At 41.0% G+C, this 22957-nt stretch overlaps 1 protein-coding gene across 1 annotated transcript in view; it reads left to right on the plus strand.

The window, feature by feature from the left end:
• Positions 1-22957, plus strand: part of plekha7b (pleckstrin homology domain containing, family A member 7b) — a 65792-nt gene that overhangs the window by 37036 nt on the left and 5799 nt on the right. The window contains exons 5-24 of the mRNA XM_070904166.1: positions 898-1009; positions 2417-2521; positions 3214-3286; positions 3765-3865; positions 7729-7907; positions 9781-10209; positions 10755-11295; positions 13248-13331; positions 13792-13926; positions 14758-14826; positions 15527-15607; positions 17802-17873; positions 19053-19133; positions 19267-19416; positions 20221-20322; positions 20604-20715; positions 20914-21116; positions 22050-22241; positions 22324-22438; positions 22583-22674. Of these exons, the coding sequence (XP_070760267.1) occupies positions 898-1009; positions 2417-2521; positions 3214-3286; positions 3765-3865; positions 7729-7907; positions 9781-10209; positions 10755-11295; positions 13248-13331; positions 13792-13926; positions 14758-14826; positions 15527-15607; positions 17802-17873; positions 19053-19133; positions 19267-19416; positions 20221-20322; positions 20604-20715; positions 20914-21116; positions 22050-22241; positions 22324-22438; positions 22583-22674 (3028 nt within the window). The remainder of the gene's footprint in view (positions 1-897; positions 1010-2416; positions 2522-3213; positions 3287-3764; positions 3866-7728; positions 7908-9780; positions 10210-10754; positions 11296-13247; positions 13332-13791; positions 13927-14757; positions 14827-15526; positions 15608-17801; positions 17874-19052; positions 19134-19266; positions 19417-20220; positions 20323-20603; positions 20716-20913; positions 21117-22049; positions 22242-22323; positions 22439-22582; positions 22675-22957) is intronic.

The following is a 22957-nucleotide window of genomic DNA, read 5'->3' on the forward strand; positions in this document are numbered from 1 at the left end:
CAACTCTGTAGCTTCTTTTCAGAGTTTAAGAAACACTGTTCAGAATGAGATTTTCTGATAATTTGAAACCCTAGATAGTGAAGAAAATCAACCACTGCTCTGAAAATGTTACTACTGTCTATCTGATGTTATTAGTATTACTGTCTTAATATAAATTTATTCATAAATCATGAATTTACCACTCAGAAGGAAAATTTACTCTAATTCTACCTACATCTACACATAGCAAACCTCTGCGGCTATGCATGATGCAGTTTTTAACACTACAACAATACAAGCTTACCTTATGGATGATATTTCATTGTTGGATTTGCCAATGCAGTAAAACACTTTACGTTGTTCTACCAGCAGAGATTTACTGTATATAGTATGGTCCAAAATACCTTGTTTAAATCTCTCTAATAATGTGGTCTGCCATACAAAAATGTGCTATTTGACACCAACCTGTCACTGATACTGAATGTGCTGTTTTTCTTTCGTCATAGCAATATGGTGATGTCATGAGGAAATGTGAGATGGGATGTGGACTCTTTAGAAGTGGTCCAAAGATAGCGTGTGTGTGCGTGTCTGTTAACAAAAGGCTTTGGGTTTTTTTTTTGTTTGTTTTGGTCTGTTATCTGGGTGTGTATAAGATGTGTGCCCTGGGGTGTGTGTCAGACCAAGTGTCACTGGCGTGTTTGGAACACAAAGCTTCCACTGCTAACACATCCACTGCAAAGCCATTGGCTGTGACAGGTCGCGTGGCGGTGTCAGGAAATAGTCATATCCTTTATATCTGAAAGCTCAGCACAGGGCTTCGCTCTGTTTAGTTTGTCAGAGGAGAGCAGAAATATCAGTATCCAATGCTTCTCATCCTGTCTGTACTGATCCTCTTCTACGCTGCCATCTCAACTGTAGGTTAGAGGCCCGTATGTCCAAGTCAGCGGCCAATCAGAGATCCCCCAGCATGGTCACAGAGTCCTCCAAGGCTGTGACCTCTGCAGCAATGGATGCCACCTCAGGGCCAAAGGTGAGCATCAGTGTTTCTCATCTCAGAGAGCCCAACCGTTTATGTCGAGTATGTTTTACTTGTGTTAGTTTGTTTTACTGTTGAAGCTAAACGTTTACATCTAACAACGTGAGAAAATAGAAAAAGAGAAAATTGATCCTAAAACAGAATCTTAATGTTTTTTCAGGCATTCTTATTTTACATTTATCGTAGTCTTTTTAGGGCTGTGAATTGAATTAGAAGCTCTCTTAGTGACTGTTAATGCTCATGTTGATAAATTGGTTTAATAAACTCTAGAAGACGTTATCTTATTCTGATTAATGACCCCAGAGCGCAATCATTTAGTAATTTTTCAAGCATAATAAAACTCAAATGCACATCCTGTGGGACTGAACAGGGGTGCGGTGTACAGTATGCATCTTTGTGATAGACCCACTGTTGATTTCGTTGTCATCATGGAATTTTTTGCTGCAAACATGTTTTGTCAGTGAATATGGGAAACACCACAGAGTCATGCTAATGCTACCCTTGGAAGCCACTTAAAGACATTCGAACTTTTCACAAAGTCCCACTTTTTATTCAGTTACTAAACCAGTAGACTGTTTTCCACTGTTTTTTTTTTTTACGAAAATGCCAACTCCTCAAATGTGAGCCTTGCTATTTTTCTTTGTCATATATGACAGTTCACTATATTATATCTTTGGGTTATGAACTGCTGATCTGACAAAACAAGCATCTTGGAGCTTGTAAAGGACATTCTTAACTAATTTCTGACATTTTATAGAAATATAACCAGATGATTGAGAAAATAATTGGCAGACTAACAAATAAAAAAAAATACTACTGTGTCTGTAATGATTGTTTTATGTGACTAACTCACCGTACCTTTCGGTCCCTCTGGTGCTTTTCAGGTTGTCTAATTAAAACGTGTCACATTTATGACTCTGTATAAGGAATTGGGTATGCATATTTGTCCCCTCAACATTTGTGTCTCCTTTTAGCCAGCTGGTCAACCCGACAACCCCAGGTATTTCTGTAGAAAAGCACCTGAGAAAAAGTATGATTTAATTTTTACATGAAGTCTGAAATTACCTTGTCTAAAAATATGCCTGGTTATAAATGGATGCAGGCATCTACAGGAATAGCCAGAGTGATAGTTGGTATTTCCTCTTTTCGTTATGGGTGTTAAAAGAAGAAGGTTCCAGGAAAGAAGGCCATTTTACTGTTTTCAAAAGACAGCTTCTCTTGTCTTTACAAGTAACTAACCAGTGTATACCAGTGGTTCTCAAACTCCCCCAGTTTCAGAACCACTGGTATACACAGTACTACTCTCTATTAATCACTGTATGTTGCCTCAGGTAAATTAAATTGGCTTACAGCAAAGCCACCACATAATGAACTCTTCTGGTTTTTCTTTGCTTTCTGCAGGGCTCCAGAGGTACGGGGAAAGTACACAGTTTTGGCAAAAGGGATCATGCTATCAAAAGGAACCTCAACATCCCAGTGGTGGTGAGAGGCTGGCTCTATAAACAGGTGAGCTGGAGTTCCTCTGCTCTTCTGAAAGAAAGACCCCACCTGTCAACACATGTTAGAATCTCTCAAATTGTGGAATATCAGTCACAGTAGTCATATAATCAGAGATTACCTTCCTTGCAGAAGGTGAGATTCTTTACTTTACAACAGGTGTAACTGTGTGGAGTAGAGCAGGTGTAGGATAAGTGACAATTAACACAATTGTTCTGAGGGTTTCCCTGCTGTTAGTGGTTCTTTGTGGTTCCTCTGTGGTTCCCTCTTTCCCTGTGTATGGTCTGTGTCTTTCTAATTCTTTTGAACAATAATCTATCATTTTGTGCAGAATCTGATGCCCTGTGAACTGAAACATTTGCAAAATGAATGCTCAGGCTGTCCTTACAAAACCCTTTTAATCTGGGCTTGAGTGTCTCATGAGAGCACATAATTCAAAAGAAGTATTAAACAAAAAAAGCACGGAGTTAGACACCTACAGTAGAGTTAAATGTAGTGGCTGAAGTTTTGTGCTGCAATAAAAAAACTTTTCAACTTTTATTAAATGAAATTATTGATATGCCGCCCCCCCCCCCCCCCCCCCCCCCCCCCCCCCCGCTAACGAGCGCTGTATTCCCAAACTAGTCTTTTTAATTAAAATGTGTTCCTGCGGGGAGGATTTGTAAATACACTGTGTGTTGCGTTTCCCCCTTCACCTCCAGGACAGCTCTGGAATGCGACTGTGGAAACGGAAGTGGTTTGTTTTGTCAGACTACTGCTTGTTTTACTACAAAGGTGAGTCTATGAAAAGTGCACTCGGCCAGGGTTTAACATACAAAAATGTGAATGGTTTTGATTGTTAAATCGGACATACAAACCTTATGTGATCTGTAATGAGGGAAGATGCATTTCTTGATTAATGACATCCTATAATGAGTAATGACATATCTGGCTATCTCTTCCTCCCACTTCTCCTTCCTTATTAACTTGAGCGTTTTATTACGGGATGTACTCCGTGCTTGTGTTGCCAGAGCATCTACCTCCTCTCCTCCATTAATCACACTGAATAATAGATAAGCCACATGCCACCTCGTGCCACATGCTGCCACATGGCCTCGTCCAGACAAGAGTCACCCATGAATTATGCCTCACTGATTTTCCTGCTGTTCATAAATCTGATCGTAAACATCGTAAAAGATCGTGGCAGAATTAGAGGTTGTTGTTTTGGACGCCTGTAACGATACTCTGAGTGTTGTGTGTGCTTACTTCGCAGACAGCCGAGAGGAGACGGTGCTTGGTAGCATTCCTCTGCCCAGTTATGTCATTGCACCAGTTGAGCCCGATGACCACATAAACCGCAAATACGCTTTCAAGGTAACACTGACGTGGCATTGAATCAGATCTATAAAAGAAGTTCTCATGTCCATGTGAAGCCAGCAATCTCTGTTCACTACTTACAGTTCTTCTAAGAATATTCATTGCTACATCGCTATTTGATAGCAATCCTCACTTACTGGTTCCCCTACTGTGGTCTCTGTAACACAGGAAGACTGGTTGGGTGCTCCCTGCTGCCTTGATCACATTTTTGGTTCTCCATTATGTTTTTTTTCTTGCTTTTTTGAAGACATGATTACCCAGGGCTGGGTATTGAACTTCAGTACTTGACTACCAACCAAAATGTGTCTGTAGCACAAAGCATCAAAAAGTCAAGTATAAAAAGCTAGAATCAGGTCTAGAATCAGTTTTCTTTACATATTGTTTGTTCAGATACTTCCTGATTGAAATTATAACCTTTCTATTTATAGATTATTTTATTTATCCAAACTTTTACGGCAGTAAGTTCAGTTGTTTGGAGTCTGATGGAACTTCTGGTCGCTGACCTTCTTTTAACACAAACCCAGTGGTGGGTGTTACAGTGGATGGCTGCAGCACAATCCTTTATGTATTCTGGTCACAATTTCTCAAGAGTAGATCTGTTAAAGCATATTAGCAAATGCATTTCAGGTAAAGCAGACTTGTGCCTGGACTGATTTTATTCACCTCTTGTGAGCAGCGGCAGAAGGACATTTTTCACTGTGTTTCAATAGACCTACCAGTGTGCTGGAGAGGCTGCAGCAGCCCAGTCTTCAGTTTGGTGTGCACAGTGCAAGAGCTTTTTTCCTTTACTGAAATCTGAATGGCACATAACTCGCTTGTAACAATGCACCTAATAGAGCCAGCCGGCATTTGGTAATAGTGTCATTTTTATTTGAAAGTGTAGCAACAGAACTTTTCCTAGCATGCGGCAAAGTCTTTTTCTCTTTTCCCTCTGTGAATTCTGCCAGAGGACAGCAAAGGTATTTATGTCTTCTGGTTACAGCAATAGTGTTAACATTATCCAGCTCCTCCTTTGTGGAAACACAGAGCTTGTTGCAAAGAACAATAGTGCCTGAATGTTTGATGCACCACTGCAGCTTCAGGGCATTCTGTTGCAATCCTTTCAGCTCCTTTGTACTTTGGCTTTTGTTCTTGGATTCTGTGTATATATATGTGTGTGTGAGTGTGAACGTGTGTGCTCGCGTGGTACGTATCTTTTTAAAGATCATATTACATACAATGGAATTGGTGTGATAATTGTGCTGCTGGGAATATTAATTATACATTCAGCCTATTCACCGCCTCCTCCCACCTCTTGCTGGGGAGTATATGTAAGGTTGTGGGCTCTGCTGTAACACCCTGTATTTAACAGATCTCTATTCCCCTCAGCTCTCTCTGAGCCATCATGCATTAAAGAGCTGGAGATTTCATTACGTGTATCTGAGGTGCTTTGGGAAATTTCAGTTACTGCTAAGCAAGCATGACAACAGCTCAGTGGATGTCTGGTGTTGTTCAACAATGGGATGTTTCAGACTGTCAAAGCTATTGACATGTACAGTGAATTACAGATTACAGTTTGTGCTGGCCTGATATAATGAGTTGAAATAATAGACTACACAAAAACGTAATTTCAAAATCAACGGGATTAGCAGTTGAATGGAAAAGATATAAGAAAGCAGTCCATGCAAGTCAGTCCATTACTTATTTACTTATCTAAAATATTTATATTTGGAGTATTTTTTTTTTACCTTCCTTGAAGCCCTGTGGGCTTTTCCGTGATGCCACCATGACGTGTCTGATTGTAAAGTATCAAAACACTTGATGCTGCCACTATTACTCATTCTTGCTTCTGTGATGACTGCCATAAATCCACAGCCGGAGTCATTTCTTTCTTATTGAGTCAGCACTGATCAGCTGTAACTTCCTGTTCACTTATTTTTGCTCATCTCACTGTGTTTCTCTCATTCCCTGTTGGTCAATTGCCTCCCATTGTGACCCGGTGTGTGTGCGCGGGCGGAGTGAGTACTGTTCTCTGCGGGCGGCCGTCCTGAATCACACAGGCTTCCTGTCTTGCATGAATAGGTATTTGATTTCACTTTAGCCTCATCAGTGGGACGCCATACTCAGCTCATTTTGTTTCATATCATACTAGTAGCTGCTGAATGCGCATTTCTAAATGTGCATCAAAGTCATCATGTACAGGCATGACTACAGTCATCTATGGACAATGCCAGAGCACAGAGACCTGCCATTAGTTTTACTGAACAACTTTGCTGTGTAACAACAACAAAAAAGCTTGTGTTTTTCATGCACAGCAGTTTTTGGACAGTGACGCATTTGTTATTGTTTTGTACTCCAGCAAATTGGATTTGAAATGAAACACAAGAAAAATTGCACATTCAGTGCAGGACTTGTTCTTTTTATAGTCCCCAAATCCTTGGACAGTGTGAGAGGACAACAACAAGGCTGCAGCACCCACACCGTTCACCCAATGTCAAAAGGTCAATGGGTAGAGCATGACACTCACATCGCCAAGGTTACTCATTTGATCAATCTCAGACACGTTTATGCTCAGCGGCTCTGGTATTTGTCTTGTCAAGCTGCATATCACTTATCACACTCTCATCATCATTGCAGTTGTGGGACAACAGGGTCTCAGCCATTTTTCCCAAACTCTTCTCTGATTTCATTGCATTTCTTTTGATGTTTGTTGCCATCAGCAATCCCCCCCCTGCTGTACATACATAAATTTTATATTGTTTTACAGTAGGAAATACAATATAAACTTCTCTTCATCTGTTTTGAAGCAGGTCCCTTGTTGGGTTTACTTTGCAGTGTTTGGCTTCTCACATATTGCCTAAGATGAAAGAATCTGTAGTAGAATGATTGACCATTTTATTCACAGACTAATAAAATAGCAGAGCTCCCTTTACAATTAAGTCATCTTTGCAGTAATTATACATGTCTATACAGTATTTTATTAGACTGTAGGTGGAGTGTACATATGATAAATCAGGACTGCATCTTCATAATTACTGAAGGACCCCTTTTCTGTCACTGTGGATGTATTTTTGCAGATTTTTCCTCAGTTTATTTAGCATGTTGTGGTAATGGACTCTGAAGATCACACTCCTGAAATGACTGTGAAATATGTAGCATCTTACACAAAAACGTTGATCATGGAGATACACGGTATGATTAAACATTACTAACTAATCCTTTGCACTGTTTTTGTGCATATTGAGTAGATCATTAACACATATTTTGCTGACTAATTTTATATTGGGGCGGAAACAATAGGAGATAAAATACTCATAGGTATGAAACTGTGCAAAAAGGTTCTTTGAATGCGTCTTTACTGTGGTATAGCTGGTTGTCTGCATCACATTTGGGTTTCAAGCTATTAGGACTGATTTACTGCACCACATAATAACAAAAGGTAAGCTAATGTTTATGATGTGTGGTTATGTGTGTGTGTATCCTGAACCATGATTGTCTTTTTGTTGCTTTGTTGCTCTATGGTTGTTTGCTGTTGTTGCCGTCTTATTTCTGTGTGATAAAGAGGTTGTATATTTTTTGCTGAAGCTTTTTTGAAAAGCAGTTGGGAAATATAACCTGTGTTGTGCTTTTTTGGGGGTCCAGAAACAGCACAATGTTCACATTGTTTCTGCTGCAGCACTTTGCTCCCTCCCTATTTTGTTTTTCAGTAAAATGTTGCTGTAAACTTTGTCCTCACTGAGTTGAAAGCTGTCAGTCGCAGTAAACAAGAAGGCAAAGTTTTTCACTCATCAGCCTCACGGGCAGCTTTTTCCTGTCTTCAGTAAGACGCTCTCACATCTATGCTCTCTCTCCCTCTCGATCTCTCCCTCTATCTTTGACAGGCGAGCCATACAGGAATGCGCTCCTACATTTACAATAAGAACTCTGTGATTGGCTCACAGGCAGAACACTGCGGGATGCGGACATATTTCTTCAGTGCGGACACACAGGAGGACATGAATGGCTGGATTCGGGCCATGAACCAAGCTGCGCTGATGCAGCAGAGTCACACTATAAAGAGGTTGGTCTTGCTCTACAGAGTAGGATTCACTTCTCCCATTGGTTGGATTTCCACTAAAGGGAACCTGGGTGTCACAGTATTCAGCCAAATTTATCTTTTAATCATCTGTAGTGCATTAAGTATTGAGGTTTTTGTGCATCAAATACAGTGTTGAACTGGTTTAATATCAGTTTCATAACTGAAATCTGCTTCTTTTTTTCTTGCCTACGTGGGCTTTATTTTAACAGCAGGAGCGACCCTGTCCATCTGTTGTGGGGCACTAAGATGCCTGCAGTGTGTGTGTGTGTGTGTGTGTGTGTGTGTGTGTGTGTGTATACAATGCATCTGTGTCTGGTATAGATGAGGCGTATTGCAGCCCATTGCCAGCTGAACACACACCACACATAAGAGATGGTCTATTGTAGATTGTGTTTCTACAGCAGCAATCATAATGTACAATATTGTATGGACATACTTTCGTATTATTTTTTGAAAATATACACAATCAATGTCAGAAATAGTCTGCAGTACGGTCTGATACTCAGTGACTACTGTATCTGTGGTAAACTGCATTTAGACATCTTTGATTAGCTGGATGTACTGCATGGTTCGAGTGGTCTGAGTAATAATGCCACCTAGAGGCCAATGTAAGTCAGTACTCCTGAATTTTTTATTTTGGAAAGCAATTCAATTCAATTCATTTAATCTTTTTTGTCTCCGGAGGGCAATTCCTGTGCAGCATAAACAACAAAAAACACTATCAAAGTGTGTAACATACTGTACATACGGAAGCAACAAAGACTCTATAGACAACAAATATTAGCAAACGTCACATTTACAAGTGCAGTGAGTAAAATGAACAAAGTACAGCAGTAAAAGGTTTACTATAGTTCATGGTTAATGGCAGAAATTGCCTTAAGGATGAAGGAGCACTTGCCATTCCACATGACAATCTTAGTTTGGTCCCTTGAAATGAAACATTAATTATATTAAATGCTTTCAGAATCAGAATCAGAAATACTTTATTGATCCCCAGGGGGAAATTGTACCAGTTTGCACCAATGAAGTAATAATAAATGAAAACTTTCCCCCGAGTTCTGTGTGAGGTAATCACCTAACTGCCATCTACCATGACAACATGTACCTCAAACAGCTAAAATACACCTTTTCTTACTGTTCCTACCTTCATATTTCACCTATTAGAAGTTACTTCCACAGAAATTAGCAACCTGTAAGTGTACGCAGTTTGTCAAATTAGACATTTTAAATCATCATCATGTCATGTTCTTTTAAGTGGGACAAGGATTAATGAATTTAACGTGAAACCTAATGAATTGCAAGTCGTTTGAAGAGTGGCACACTATCCCTATAACTATAAAGTTATTTGATGAAGACAAAGTGACTGTCTCTTCTGTTCCCTGAGTATTCGCTCTGTATGCATTCTCCACTGAAGGCTCTACTCTCCCTCTATCCTCTCTATTGAAAAATTTGAAAAAAGTGCACATGGAAAGTTATTGAATAACTCCCTACAGTCTCTGATCTTTTCTGAGAGAAGCTCAGTAATGAATCTGACCATATGTACAAGTGACTCTGCAAATGGATTGGGAAATTACCTTTAGGGTCACTAAAGGTTAATTTGTGTTTCTTATCCACTGTTTAATGCTGTGTAATCCCTTGTTTCAAGAACAGTGCTGCACTTCATCATAATATATGGAGAAGAGGGGGAATTAGATGATGGTTAAATAAGTGTATGAGTGAAGCCATGTGTAATACTTGAAAAGTTAAGTACTTTAACATTTCAGTGCATGCTGTATAAAGCAATTTATGTCAGTTGTTTACAGGCAGGATTAACTTTTGCTCATATATTGAATCATCCTGTCTCACTTTGTCACAGAGAGGTGGAGAAGCCAAAGAAGGCTGCACAGCAGGCAGTCCCACAGTCCAACCATGTCCACATCAACCAGAACTCATCTCAGTCAGAAAGCCTTCACAGGACAGACAGAGAGGAACCGCCGGATAATGGTATCCAACTGGCTCACGGAGATGAGGTGAGGTATGGATTAGAGATCCAAGGAAGGCCCAGCCAGTCAGCCCCAGGGGAAAGAGCAGAGAGACTCTCTCCAGACTCTGTCGATGGTGCCGCCCACAAGAACGGACAGCAAACTGTAATCCAAGTGGCTCTGCCACCCGAACAGAATGGAAATCTTGTCTATCAGAGGGGCTTTGTTTCGCGGCCAGACACTGAGAAACACGTGCAGAGGAAGAACACACTGGCTCAGGTGGAGCAGTGGGTCAAAGTTCAAAAAGGCGACCCACCAAAGAGGTCAGTTTGACTTCACACAGTCAGTATGAGTCGACCAACGTTTCTCTACAACAGCAGCATGAATGATGATGAGAAAACAGCTTGAGTAAATGCCTCCCTCTAGTGGTTAATGTGAGGACAGTATATTTCAGAAACTGTTTATTGCCAAGTAACATACATTACAAGGAATTTGCTGTGGTCTGAAGGTGCTATTGTTTTGATAACAAATAAGTAGAATATAAAAGCAAGAATAAAAATAAAAATAAGATAAGATAAATAACAACAGTGCAGTGACCAGAATAAAGTAAAGTGTCCAGATAAAGTGTCCAGTAGGGGGTGGGTGCGTTAATGTAACGCAGTGGGGACAGGGGTGATGTACGTTAATATAACGTATAGCTTGTGTTTGTGTTCTGGGGGGGGGGTCAGTGAGAGTTTGTCAGGTATTTGAATTGCTCAATGGTTTCATTTTATTTTATTCCATGTAGGGAAATAATCCTCATTGTGGGCAGACAGCATGAAATTCTTTGTACAAAAGTAAAATACTTCCATGTGTTTTTCTGTCTCAGTGGTCCCTCTGCTGAGTACAACCTCCCTCGGCGGACACCTCCCTTAAAGCCCAAAGCCAGCACAGCGGATGCCACCTATCAGTCATTGCCAAAGTCTCCCCGTCTCCCGTCTGGCAGCAACTCTCCTCCGGCAACATGCAACCTGCCCAGTGACTATAAGTATGCCCATGACCGACTCAGCCACTTTCGCATGTCCACCGACGAGCGAATGGCCACCAAGGAGGGAATGGTGTGGCAGCTGTACGAGTGGCAGCAGCGGCAGCAGTTCCGTCATGGCAGCCCCACTGCTCCTATCTACACAGGCCCTAACTTCACAGACTCTTCATCTTTTAGAGTTACTGTGGAGATGCCTCGTTCCATCTCTGTCCCTCCGTCCCCTTGTGAAGTCCCACCTTCAGTCCCCTCCTCCTTCAAACCCCTGTCCCCTCGCAGGCCACACACTCCTTCAGACAGACGCACAGTCAGGCCTCTGGATGAGGTGGCACTCGCGGACAGCACAAGATCCAGCTCCCCTGGCCATATTTGTGCCCAACTTTCTCAGGTAGGACACCTACTCGGGGTGGAGAGGCATTCTGAAATGGAGAAGTGTTCAAATGCTGTGCAATATAGCATCTTACACACACAGAGAAATGACAAATTGATTAATTGAGAGATTAATTGATAGTGAAAATAATTGTTTGCTCTAGCTAACACGTCTCTTCAGTGTGTCTTGGATGCCCTCAAACTGGCATCAAGGTGACAAAGATGATGGCGATTGGCAAGGAGCACCAGTAGGATTCTTCCCAATGCGGTATCACACTGCTATCACAGTCATAGCAAGTCTTGAGACTTGGAGTGAATTACCTCATGTGTTTTAAAGTATTTTTTCCCACCCCATAGACAAGTCCCACCCCATAGACTGGCAACTAGTCCAGGGTGTACCCTGCTTTTTGCCCAACGTGTGCTGCGATGGATCTAGTTCCCCACAACCCTGCACAAGATAAACAGATCTAGATAAAAGATGGATGGAATTCCCACCCTTGATGAATTTATCTGCTGATACTTAGACATTTACACAGTAAATGTCAGCAGCCTGTCATTGGCATGGGACTGAAGTAAAATATGATGATTCACACGTAGTCAGCCAAATGACAAAGGTCTCATTCTCACGGTAGCTTCGGATAGTGGATGTGAGGTATCTATTGATGCCGACTTGAAGGATGTCATGAGCTCACAAGGACACCATGGGAAGATTAGCATGAGGAGCATGAGAAGGCTCCGACTTCTCAGCGCACACACTTTGATGCTCATGTGAATCATTTGCAGATTCACACAGTCCACACCCAGGCCCCCTCCACAGGTGGTGTGAGCATGTGTGAGTAAAAGCTTGCTACTCCGCCGTTCCCCAAACTGTCGTAGCGCTCAGACAGCACCACCGCCGCCGCAGGAGACGGAGCGAGGGGCCGTCCTGTCATCCACACCCTGTGCTGTCTGCCCACCACACCCTCCACATGTGAAAAGATCTCCCTCCAAACCATCACCACATTTGCCAACACACACAAGCCTCATAACCAACCCGTTGGCCTTACACAAGTAAACAAAGTGTCGCAGATGCTCTGTTTCCTCCATCATTCACCCGAGTGTCAAGACACTAATTATAACTGTAAAATAGAATGACGCACAATTATGGAAAACCCTGTAGAAGAAGATGCATTTTTAACAAAGGGAGCCACAGTGACTTTGCAAGACGATCCAAGGGAGTGATGTTTATGGGAACTAAATTTAGTCTGCAGTGTACTTAGTTTTGGTGCACCCAGCATCTTTGAGGCTGATGGTGCTCTCTGGCTGGAGTGCGCTTAAGTAATAGCGATCTGTATACCTCTGTGGAATATCATTAAGGAGTATGTTTTATTAGCAGCTAATCCAATTTGCCCAGGGCTCCTCAGCACCCTATAAACATCTCTACTCTATCTCAAACATCAGCAGCGGTCTCTTTCTTCTGATCTTGCATTTAAATAAAAAACCTATTATACAGCAAAAAAATAGTGGCATGGGAATCTCAAAGGGAATGGCTTACAGTGCTTCTCTTGCTGGTAGCAAACAAATGTTATTTTAAGAAAGCAGGTTTAGTATAATTTATGTGTAGTTAATTAAATCTCTTGTTGTTTGTGTCCTTTTAAGGTTCTGTAGTGGGCCTGGTTTTCGCTAATTCTGTGTGTTAAGCAAAAACGTCAAATTTTCCAAGCCCTGTAGCGCCGAAAACTCAGGGCACACCTTGTTTCGAAGAAGAGTAGGAGTGATGAAAGGGAGAAAAGGAAAGATGAAAAAATTAATCTGCTGTGTAGTCAAATTTGTTTACAGACTTGGAGGCAATGGTTTAACTTTGATTCATCGAGTGGTCCATCTCTCACTTTCAACACTCTATTGGAGATTACTTAGTGAATTAGACATTCTGTTTGATTGGACTCTTATTAGATCTGTAATAACAAGTTGATGGATTTTGTTTCTCTGCAGACTTCCCAAATAGAGAGAAGGTCCATGCCAGCCATGGGCTACATCACACACACTGTCAGTGCACCCAGCTTGCATGGCAAAACGGTACGATCCTCTTTATTACATTCACTACATAACTTGATTTCATTATTAAAGATATCTGTCATATAGTATTAACATAGTTTCCCAGTAGTCTAAGATAGCTAATCCAGGTATGTACAGGAATAACTCATGTCTGTGATAGTATCAAGATGTAGAATCTGTGTGAACTCTTATAAAGCTGGTTTAATTTTATGCAAAATTATACTAGTTTTAGTGTTATCAGTTCAGATAACACTAATCTTCAGACAATCCCTGATAGCACAGGAAATCATCCTTCCAGTCTCCATAGTGCAGCTCTAGCTTTTACATTTTAAGTTATTATTAGGACATTAAAGAAGCAAAAGTATACTGGCCTCTCTACCGCTTGGCTCTCTCAGCCGCTGTACTGCCCAGATGGTTCTCAAGTATTTTCTCTCATCCCTCTGCGCTTTCACTGGCCTCCGGCCCCTAAACTTGGCTACAGCCAGAGGAGCTGACTCTGCTCCTCATTCAGCTTCGGAGGCACCAGGCCAAGATGGCTGGTGTGCATAGCCCCAGCGATGCGTTCGCTCACCTGCAGCACCACCAGCACAACGGCCTTCTAGGCCCCAGCATGCAGGTCAGGGGCCCTCGTACTTCCCTAACCTGTTCTACTGCACACTGCAACCCCTGCCAGTGCTTTGTGGTCCCCCTCTCCCCAGCCGATCCCATACATACATCCCTGTCACCCATAAGACTGACTGTGCGGTCTGTTGATATTGCTTGGTTGTCTTGTTTATTCAGCCATTTTTGAGTCAGTGTCACTCATCCACCTTGTTCATAGCTTTCTGAGGCTTGTGTTATTCTGTTTGTAAAAAGTAATATGCCATATTAGAAGCATGTTGCTTCTTGTCTGTGCCTGCCCTTTGTTTGATAAATACAAAAACAATATATGCTGAATACCACACATTTGTGTCTACATTTCTGTGTGCTCTGATAAATCTTTTCCTCTTGGTGTTATCACTCTGAAGCAGTCATCAGACCACAGTCTCCCTCATGAGCCTGTTCACAAACAGTGCATTGCTGTGAGACTAGCAGACCACAGTGAAGCTGCAACGGTGCTCAGTAATGACAACTCCACCCAGTTTCTAACATCCAACCATTCTCTGGCCATCCTCCATGCTTATGAAGAAGTATAAACACTTGGTTTGACCACATGTCATGCACAAGACCTGTGTTGCTCAGTTGTGTATGAGGTCAAACATGAGACAGTAAACCAGATTTAATTACAGCTTGGCTTTACTAACTGTAGATAAAAATACAGAGGTAGAAGTAAACTGTAATTGAGACCAAGTTAATTAAAGTTCTGTTAGCAAAGCCTGAACAGCAAAGGCCTTAGTAGTCATCTGGTCACCCATTATCCTTTGCAGCTTCATTTCAAATGATTTATCTCTCCACTGCTCATTTAAAGGCTGATGATACTTACATACAACTGAAGAAGGACCTGGAGTATCTAGATCTGAAGGTGGGCTCCAACAAAGTAAATGCCACTTTATCCTTTTCATCCTCTTCTCCATCTCCCTTCTGTGGACTGCAATCTTGTTCTCCTGCTGCTGCCTCCAACATCTGCTTCCCTGTTTCCTCTTTTCCTGTCTTTCCTCTGTTCTGCGCTGTGCTTTCTACTGTCTCCTTATGATGCAATTAACATGTTTAATGTCTTCTTATGTAAATCATCCAATTGAGGATAAAAAAGGCATTTTTGGGTTCGAGTTCTAAAGTGAAATGTTTGGCTTCTTACTCAAGTCCTGCTATTCACTTTGTCACAGTGTTTCCATTGGATGACAGTACTGTACTTTCAGATGCAGTGGGTAGACGACATTATGTCACCCTAACACATGCTGATGTTAAACTCGTCCTGATGGGAATTGAAGTTTTTATAAGCACATGGCCAAATTTCTAAAATGTTTGAGTCATGTGAACTCCAATTCCTATGTGAGGGTTATAAATAATATAATTGCAAAGGCCTATTACTGCTGTAATTAGGCAGCCTGTCTCATTTAGCTAGCTATTGGCATATATTCCATTTACACCTGTGCAAAGCATTTGATCCCGATTGATTTGTATGTTTAACACCACAATGCATTAATTAGAGCTCTGGGTTGTGTTTTGGAGTGGAGGGAGGTCACCTAACGATGTACAGTACGTCCTGTAACATCTCTCCATTTCCTGTTTCAAAACAGATCCAAAGTATTGACCCGATGATCGTTTCAGTACACAATGTGTTTGAAAACTCCACTCCGAGTTTTGGGTACTGTTGGAATGTAAGGATGGTGTGCATACAAAGTGAAACAGACCATTACACTGCTTTTCAAAAGGAATGTGATGCATCCCTGGAGGTTATGCAGGATTTTGCACATGGATACCTTGATCCGATCATTCACTGTGTGATACTCCAATGCTGCTATGAGGCTTGAGATGACGGAAAGGAAGTTGTTATGCCAGAGGGCTTCCATGCATGCTGTCGAGCATTTCTGAATGTGTCGAATGTTTGTTATGATATCTTCACTTTGCTTTTGTTTTGCTTGTTGGAGAGATGACCCAATGGTGCTCTTTAAGAAACAAACTGGCAATGTGATTATGATATGGCAGTGACAACTTACATTTTAGTGGCCTCTAGTTTCATCGTGGTAACCAGCGGAAACAGACGATAACGTGCAGTGGTATGTGTTCACTGTGGTCTTGACAGAGTACGACAGAAACATAGTATTGCGCTCACATAAAGTTAGCGAACTTGTGAAAGACAGATTACAAAAAAAGTAGTCAAAATGTGTCTATTTTCAAAATGTGTCTATTTTGACTTGATACTTGACTTTCAACTTTAATTTTGTTTTGTTTGACCATCCCTGACTGATCTCAATGCCCCTCGTATGTAACACAGGCTTTCTTTTAAAAACTTGTCTCCTAGCCCAAGCTAAGCTATCCTGGTGATCACTTGAGTGGTTTTCCCAGACTTGACAAAGCTCCCTCCAGAACCACAGAATACATTATAAAACTGTTCTCACAGGCTGTGTTCTCACTCCACATCACTAGTAATTGACTTTGACATGTAAAATAGGTGGAATGCCCCTTTAACTGAGTCTCACATTTGCACTGGTCCATACCGCTGTGCTGGGTGTGGTGATCCTGATGTGGGTGTGTCATGAATATTACACCCACACTTCTCATCCTTATGCATTACTAACTGTGACAGACTACTGGCAGACAGACAGTCCCTATATTATTGTACTGAAAAATATCATTAGCTCATTCTAACTACGACAGAACTGATTACAAATGAAAAGATATATATATGAGCTCACTGTAAAGTCCATATACTGTAGAGATATTTTAGGAATATACAGGTCCTGAAATGATAGTGTTTTATGATGCTGTACTTGTACCGTGTTTCCCACCTGCATATTCACATATTTGATGCAGTCCTGCTGAATAATACAGTATAATGCATCTTCTGCTGTTCATGACACATAAATACAATAGGCATAATCAATAACAAATTTCAAGAATGGGCCAGTTGTTACTTTTTATGCATATGGGAATGGTTAACTAAGAACAAACTAAATACTAAATTTAGCGGCATAGGAGACACATTTCCTAATTTTTAGCTGTACTAGTGGCATGGCTCTAGGGATGGCAGATTTCTCTCAAAGCTGCAGTTATGATTTGTTTTTCTGAAGGCAGATGGATCGCATTGGTGAATTAAAATTTTACATATCTCAAACAAAGTTATGTTAACAAGTGATGAGGTCCATGCTATCCGTAATGCCATGGCTGGTACAGCTACACACAGCTCATTATTTTTAATTATTCACACCTTTTCAGTCAGCCACCACTGGCTTAGCCTACACTGTCGCTGCTCTCTCCGCCAGCATATACAATACTGCCTTACCACGCTGCCATGAAACTAGAGGCCTTGATAACTTACAGTTTAACATTTACACAGGTGACGCGCTGTAGCTTTTTGAAGTAGAAATAATGAAATGAAAGATTGCTTCAACCTTAAATCTTCAACGTGAACCAATATGGTTCTGAATCATGAAATCAGCTTTTGAAGAATAATTTTCCTCCATCATGTTTCATATAAAGGACTGGGTTGTTTAACTTACTTACAGTAATATGCAGCCAGGAAAGAGCAGCTTTGGGGGTTTTAGTGTTTCCCTAAACACAAAGATGCAGAAACTCTCTCTGCATAAATGTTTTTGCTCAGCTTCTGCACAAAGTTTTGTTATACCAGCTCATGCTCATACTTTTCTTCTTTTTTTTTTTGTCTGGTTGTTTGGCTTTCTTCATTATTTTATCGATATCCATTCAGCTTGTTTTGTCTAGCAGTCTCACTGTGTGTTGAAAATTCATGCAGTTGTTGCCATCTGTTTACTGGAAGTATTAAAGTAAAGGTATTCAAAATATGTAATTCGATATTAAATGTTTTATTTTATTTGTGGCTATTGGGAATTTCAGGTTACTGGACGTGAGAGTTTAAAAACAGAAAGACCATCAAGGCCTGTGAAAATAGCAGAAAGTGATGCTGATGTAAGTGAATCATTATGTTCTCAGGATTTAAAGAAACAGTCGGATAAGCACCCTGTTTATCCGTCTCTCCCTTTTCTTTAAGATCTCCATTTCCGACTTCTTACGATCCACTACAGAGAAGCAGCTGACTTTAGTCTGACTTTACTGTGTGTTTTAGTGTGGTTTTTTTTGTGTATGTGTGTGTTCTTAAGTTGTGGTAAACAGAGGCTGCAGAGGGAAGGGAACGCATGTACATTGCAACACTGTGGGGACACCCATCCACACTGCACAGTCAGGGCCTGAGAGTATCGACCACAGCTTTTATTTTCTCCCTGCAATTTAAAGGGAAAAATACATGTAATGGGAGTTTTAGATGTTGAGCTGTTAAATTTTTCAGTTTGATTTGCCTGATCCTGCTTTTTTCATTCTTTGTTTTCTGCTGAATGGAGGTAAATAAGATGGATGTCCTGGCTTTTCATCATTAGCATTGTTCCACTTTAACAATTTATAAGAAATTGCCAGTAAATTTGTCTGAACAATGAATATTTCATGCAATTAAAAACAACAATATACGGCAGCAAAATAAAAACAGCTTAATTATTAATTGAACAGAATGATAAATAGATCTGAGAAAAAGATACACTGTGTGAGAAAGACTGTGAACTAGGCAGTCCTATGTTGTTTTCATAAACACATAACCCATTTCTGGGAAAACAAATCTGTCACTCTCAATAAACACGGTTTTCTCCAAAAGTGAATTTGAAAATATGGATTTTTGATTATGATTACTCATAATGGGTTTTACCACATCTCACCCCCAAACCAGACAGTATAGAGCCTTTTGATATTTCTCACTGCGCTGATGAGACGAATTCCTCGGGGCTTTTCACATAGATGAGGCTTATTGACATATTTACAGACAGCGAAGACTACAGTAGACGATCAATTCGTCTTCTCCGGCTGCGTTGTTGTGAATATAGTTGAACGAATACAAGAATGGGACAGCCGGCCTCTGTTGTAAACAGACACTGTATCTCATGAGCCCAGTCACTGTTTCATCTCTTTCCTGTTTTTCTGTTGCATTATGTCTTCATGTGGTATCATTAGAGGTAAACAGAGGGTACCAAGAAGTAGATGTAGAGTTGATCCTTTTTCTCCCTTTTTTTGCATTCTTATTATTTCAATATTTTTTCCCTTCAGGTGAAATTAAGTCGACTGTGTGAACAAGACAAGATTCTACAGGAGCTGGAGGCAGGGATACGCACTTTGAAGGAGGACAAGGTTTTTGTTTTATATAAAATTAGCCTTTTTCCCCCTTTGTATGTACAGTATTTCTATGTATGTGTCAGCCTGAATTGGTGTGGTCCATAAAGGCTTCTTGTGTTATGACTGTGTCTTTCATGTCCCTATCTAGGACAAGCTGGAGTCTGTGCTGGATGTTTCCCACCAGCAGATGGAGCAGTACAGAGATCAGCCGGCCCATGCTGAGAAGATTGCCTATCAGCAGAAATTACTACAAGAGGATGTCGTGCACATCAGGGCTGAAATATCTCAAGTCTCCACAGTAAGACACACGCTTCATTATACTTCCAATGAAAAATACAGCGTCTTTGACTTCTCTGTTTAAGTTAGAATATGCAATGTGCCCCACACCAACATAGTTCACGTAGTCTCCTCTACTAAGAGCATGCTACCACTCGCATTATGTTTTTATTGGTGTGAAACAAGATGTTCACTTCTATTTTTAGTTGTTCCCTTTTGATGGTTTCTGTAACTGGCACAATGTTTCAGGTTGACTGTAACTATCAAAATGAGTGCTCGGGGACAAACTTGAGGCCACAAAGAAACTCACAAAGAGTACATTTCTCCGTCACGCAGAAAAGATGCTTTAGTCAAAATGTTCACTGATATTCAAAATAATCAGTATTAAAATGAAAAAAAAAGATGATGAGTTTCACCCATTCACATTTACAAATAAAACCACAAGATTACACAAGAGTAAACAAGAATATTTTTGGCTGCTCTTAATGTCAAAGACATTTCCAACATTGTTCAAACATTTGTGATGCTCTCAGTGCACACTGTAAGTGTGTATAAGACTGACTGAACAACGGAAACAGCAGATCAAATCCAAGTGATTTCCATTAAAAAACTGGATTTCAAGTGAGAAAGCATAAAAAAACACCTGCCATCTACTACTCCTGCTGCGTCTCACCACACATGGGCTTCCTGTATGTGTGTCTGACAGCGTAAATCTCTGTATAAACCATTAAAACCATTAACGTAACATTGGCTCATGAGATGAGTGCAGTATCTGAAAGCTGTTTCTCGTCTTATAGCATGAAGTGTGCTCTGTTTTGTTTTGCAGGAGATGGAGAACGCGTGGAACGAGTACAGCCAGCTGGAGAGAGATGTGGACTGGCTGAAGTCAGCCCTGCAGGGACAGATGAACCGTAGCGATCTCTCTCAGGTCTGTGGATCAGTGATCTCTCTTAACACACACACACACACACACACACACACATAGGCAGTCATTCACTCTCATGGATGGGTGTGTGTATTTACAGGCTATTGATTTCATATGCTCAGACAAAGAGAGGAATACTGTGTGGTTCATATCAGTTCAGAAAACTATACTATGGCTTTTCATCAGTAACACATTGCCTTAGTACACAGGTCATTTTACAGTGTGTGTTAAAGAAAATGTGTCCATGTATATGTGAGTGTGTTTCCGTGTTTCTCTGTGAGCAGCAAGAGAAAGTCCAGATCAGAAAAGAGCTGTGGAGGATTGAGGATGTTATTGCAGGCCTCAGCACCAGTAAAGCCAACTACAAAGTCACTATCTCCTCTGTTACCAACCCAGGTGAGACAAAGCAAATGGTATTTGTTGTCTCTGCAATACAGTTCAAACTGCGCGGTCATGCTCCTGTATCTCGCCATTGAAGCTCTTAATCACATACTCGATACTAATGCCTTGAACATTTCCCACGGGAAAAGAGAGCACTGTCTTTACAGCGTGTGTGTTTTCATGTTACATGTTCGTATACATCGAATTCCCCAGAGAGGAAATTTGTGCCTTCAGTGTCGGCGTCATCAGTGCCTTCTGTGTCCGGGAGCCCGTCTGCTATGGAGATGAGATTGTCTCAGCAGCAGCAGCAGCACAGCCCCCACCTCAGCCCCAGTAGCCACACCCCCACCCTTTCCTCCAGCCCCAGTCAGCAGCCCTTACACCACTCTATAACCTTCACCAGTGGGCTTAAATGGGTGAGTGACCCTTGCCACAGGAGTAAACTTCAACAAAGCTGCATAAAGTCTCTGTTCTCTGCAGTCTGCGTAGCTTTGCTGACTAAACTAGTCACATATATTTCATATGCCATCTCCAATTCAAAAATATCACATGATGCATTAGAGAAAAGCTTCACCTTTTCTCTTTTGGGTCAGTGTTCAGCACGAGATGAAGAGATTCTAACTATTGACTATTTTCATTAGTCTGTCAATTATTTTTTCCATTAATAAATTAAATATTTAGTTAATAAAATGTTAGAAAATAGTGAGAAATGCCTGTCACAATTTCATTTTATATGACCATAAAACAGTCCAAATCCTCACCTTTGAGAAGCTGAATGTTCAGCATTTTTGCCCATAACTGACTGTAACTGTTAAGAAGGTTTTCTACTGATGGACTAATGGACTAATCATTACATCACTAATTAGATACAGTTGTAGTTTTATTATTTTAAGATGATTTTTGTTGCCTTCACTGGATAGCAGACAGTATATAGACAGATAGGAAAACAAGGGGGGAGAGAGGGGTATGAGATGCAACAAAGCTCCAGCTGGAATCAACCAGGGACAGGGAGGGAAAAATGAACAAAACATAGCTTAAAGGTGCCCTGTGGAGTTTTCTTGTACATTTTACATTCAGTGTTACTCACCAAAACACATTGCGTGTATCTTTGAGATCTAACAAATGTGTCGAGAGCATTTCCTTCCTCAAAAAAGTATGTGTAGTAAGTGTTACAGCCACCTGTTGATCAGTGGACTAGTGTGACACCATTGGTAGGACTGTGTATTAGGACCCACTCGTAGAAAAAAATGCTCCATAGTGTCACGAGAGGTCAAAAACTCCACAGGGAACCTTTAACGTGAATATCCACACATCAGGTATTCATTCTTCTTCATTCGTTCTGTGTGCAGGGTGAGGATGATGTGCCTCCCAGACCTCCTCTACCTCAGCTGTACAGTCCTGATGAGCATCCCCCTGCTGTGCCCCCGTTGCCCCGGGAGACAACTGTCATCAGGCACACTTCTGTACGCGGCCTCAAACGACAGTCAGATGAACGCAAAAGGGACAGAGAGATTGGCCAGTACACTAACGGAGACAGTAAGGTACATGCAGCATGTGTGTCGTTGCTTAAATGTCTAAATTTCAGCTTCTCGCCCGTTTCTAATCTCTGTTTGTGTATCTCAGGTGGAACTTAGGCCTTTCCTGAGCGATCCAGAGCTTATGGGAGCTGGAGACGGCTCCAGCCACATTAGTGTAGTAGCATCTGGCCACGATGGTTATCAGACGTTACCCAGCAGAGGTACGCAGATGATAGAGCCAGTAGCGCAGATTTATTTAGCTGTAGCATATAATGTTAAATGTTTACACCAGCTATAGCTGTAGCCATTTAGCTATATTGCCAAGGTGAGAACGGTGTTTTTAATGTTTGTTGGCTTTCCCTCAGGAGCGGCTGGCTCCTCGCTTAGGCTAAATCAGTCTTCAAGCATCTCCTCATATGTGACCCTCCGAAGAGCAGCCTCAGCTGCCGGCATGAAGGTGAGGCTCAGAATTAACTAAGAATGAAAATTAGCGAATCAAAAGTGAGTATACAAATAAGTGGAGAGACAGCACAGACAGACTAGTATGTCACTCCAATTCTAGATGACGAATGAAATTCAAGAATGAATTCATCGAGAGTTAAATTATTTTAGATTTGGAGTTTGAGATTTGAAAGAATACAACGTACTGAAAAAATGAATATTGTATTTGTAAAATGTAGTAAATTGTAGTAAATGGAGAAAGCTTGTTTGCTGGATAATGCTATTAGTTAATGAGGTCT

Source organism: Enoplosus armatus, chromosome 1 (genome assembly GCF_043641665.1).
Source record: "Enoplosus armatus isolate fEnoArm2 chromosome 1, fEnoArm2.hap1, whole genome shotgun sequence".
In the NCBI taxonomy this organism is placed as follows: domain Eukaryota; kingdom Metazoa; phylum Chordata; class Actinopteri; order Centrarchiformes; family Enoplosidae; genus Enoplosus; species Enoplosus armatus.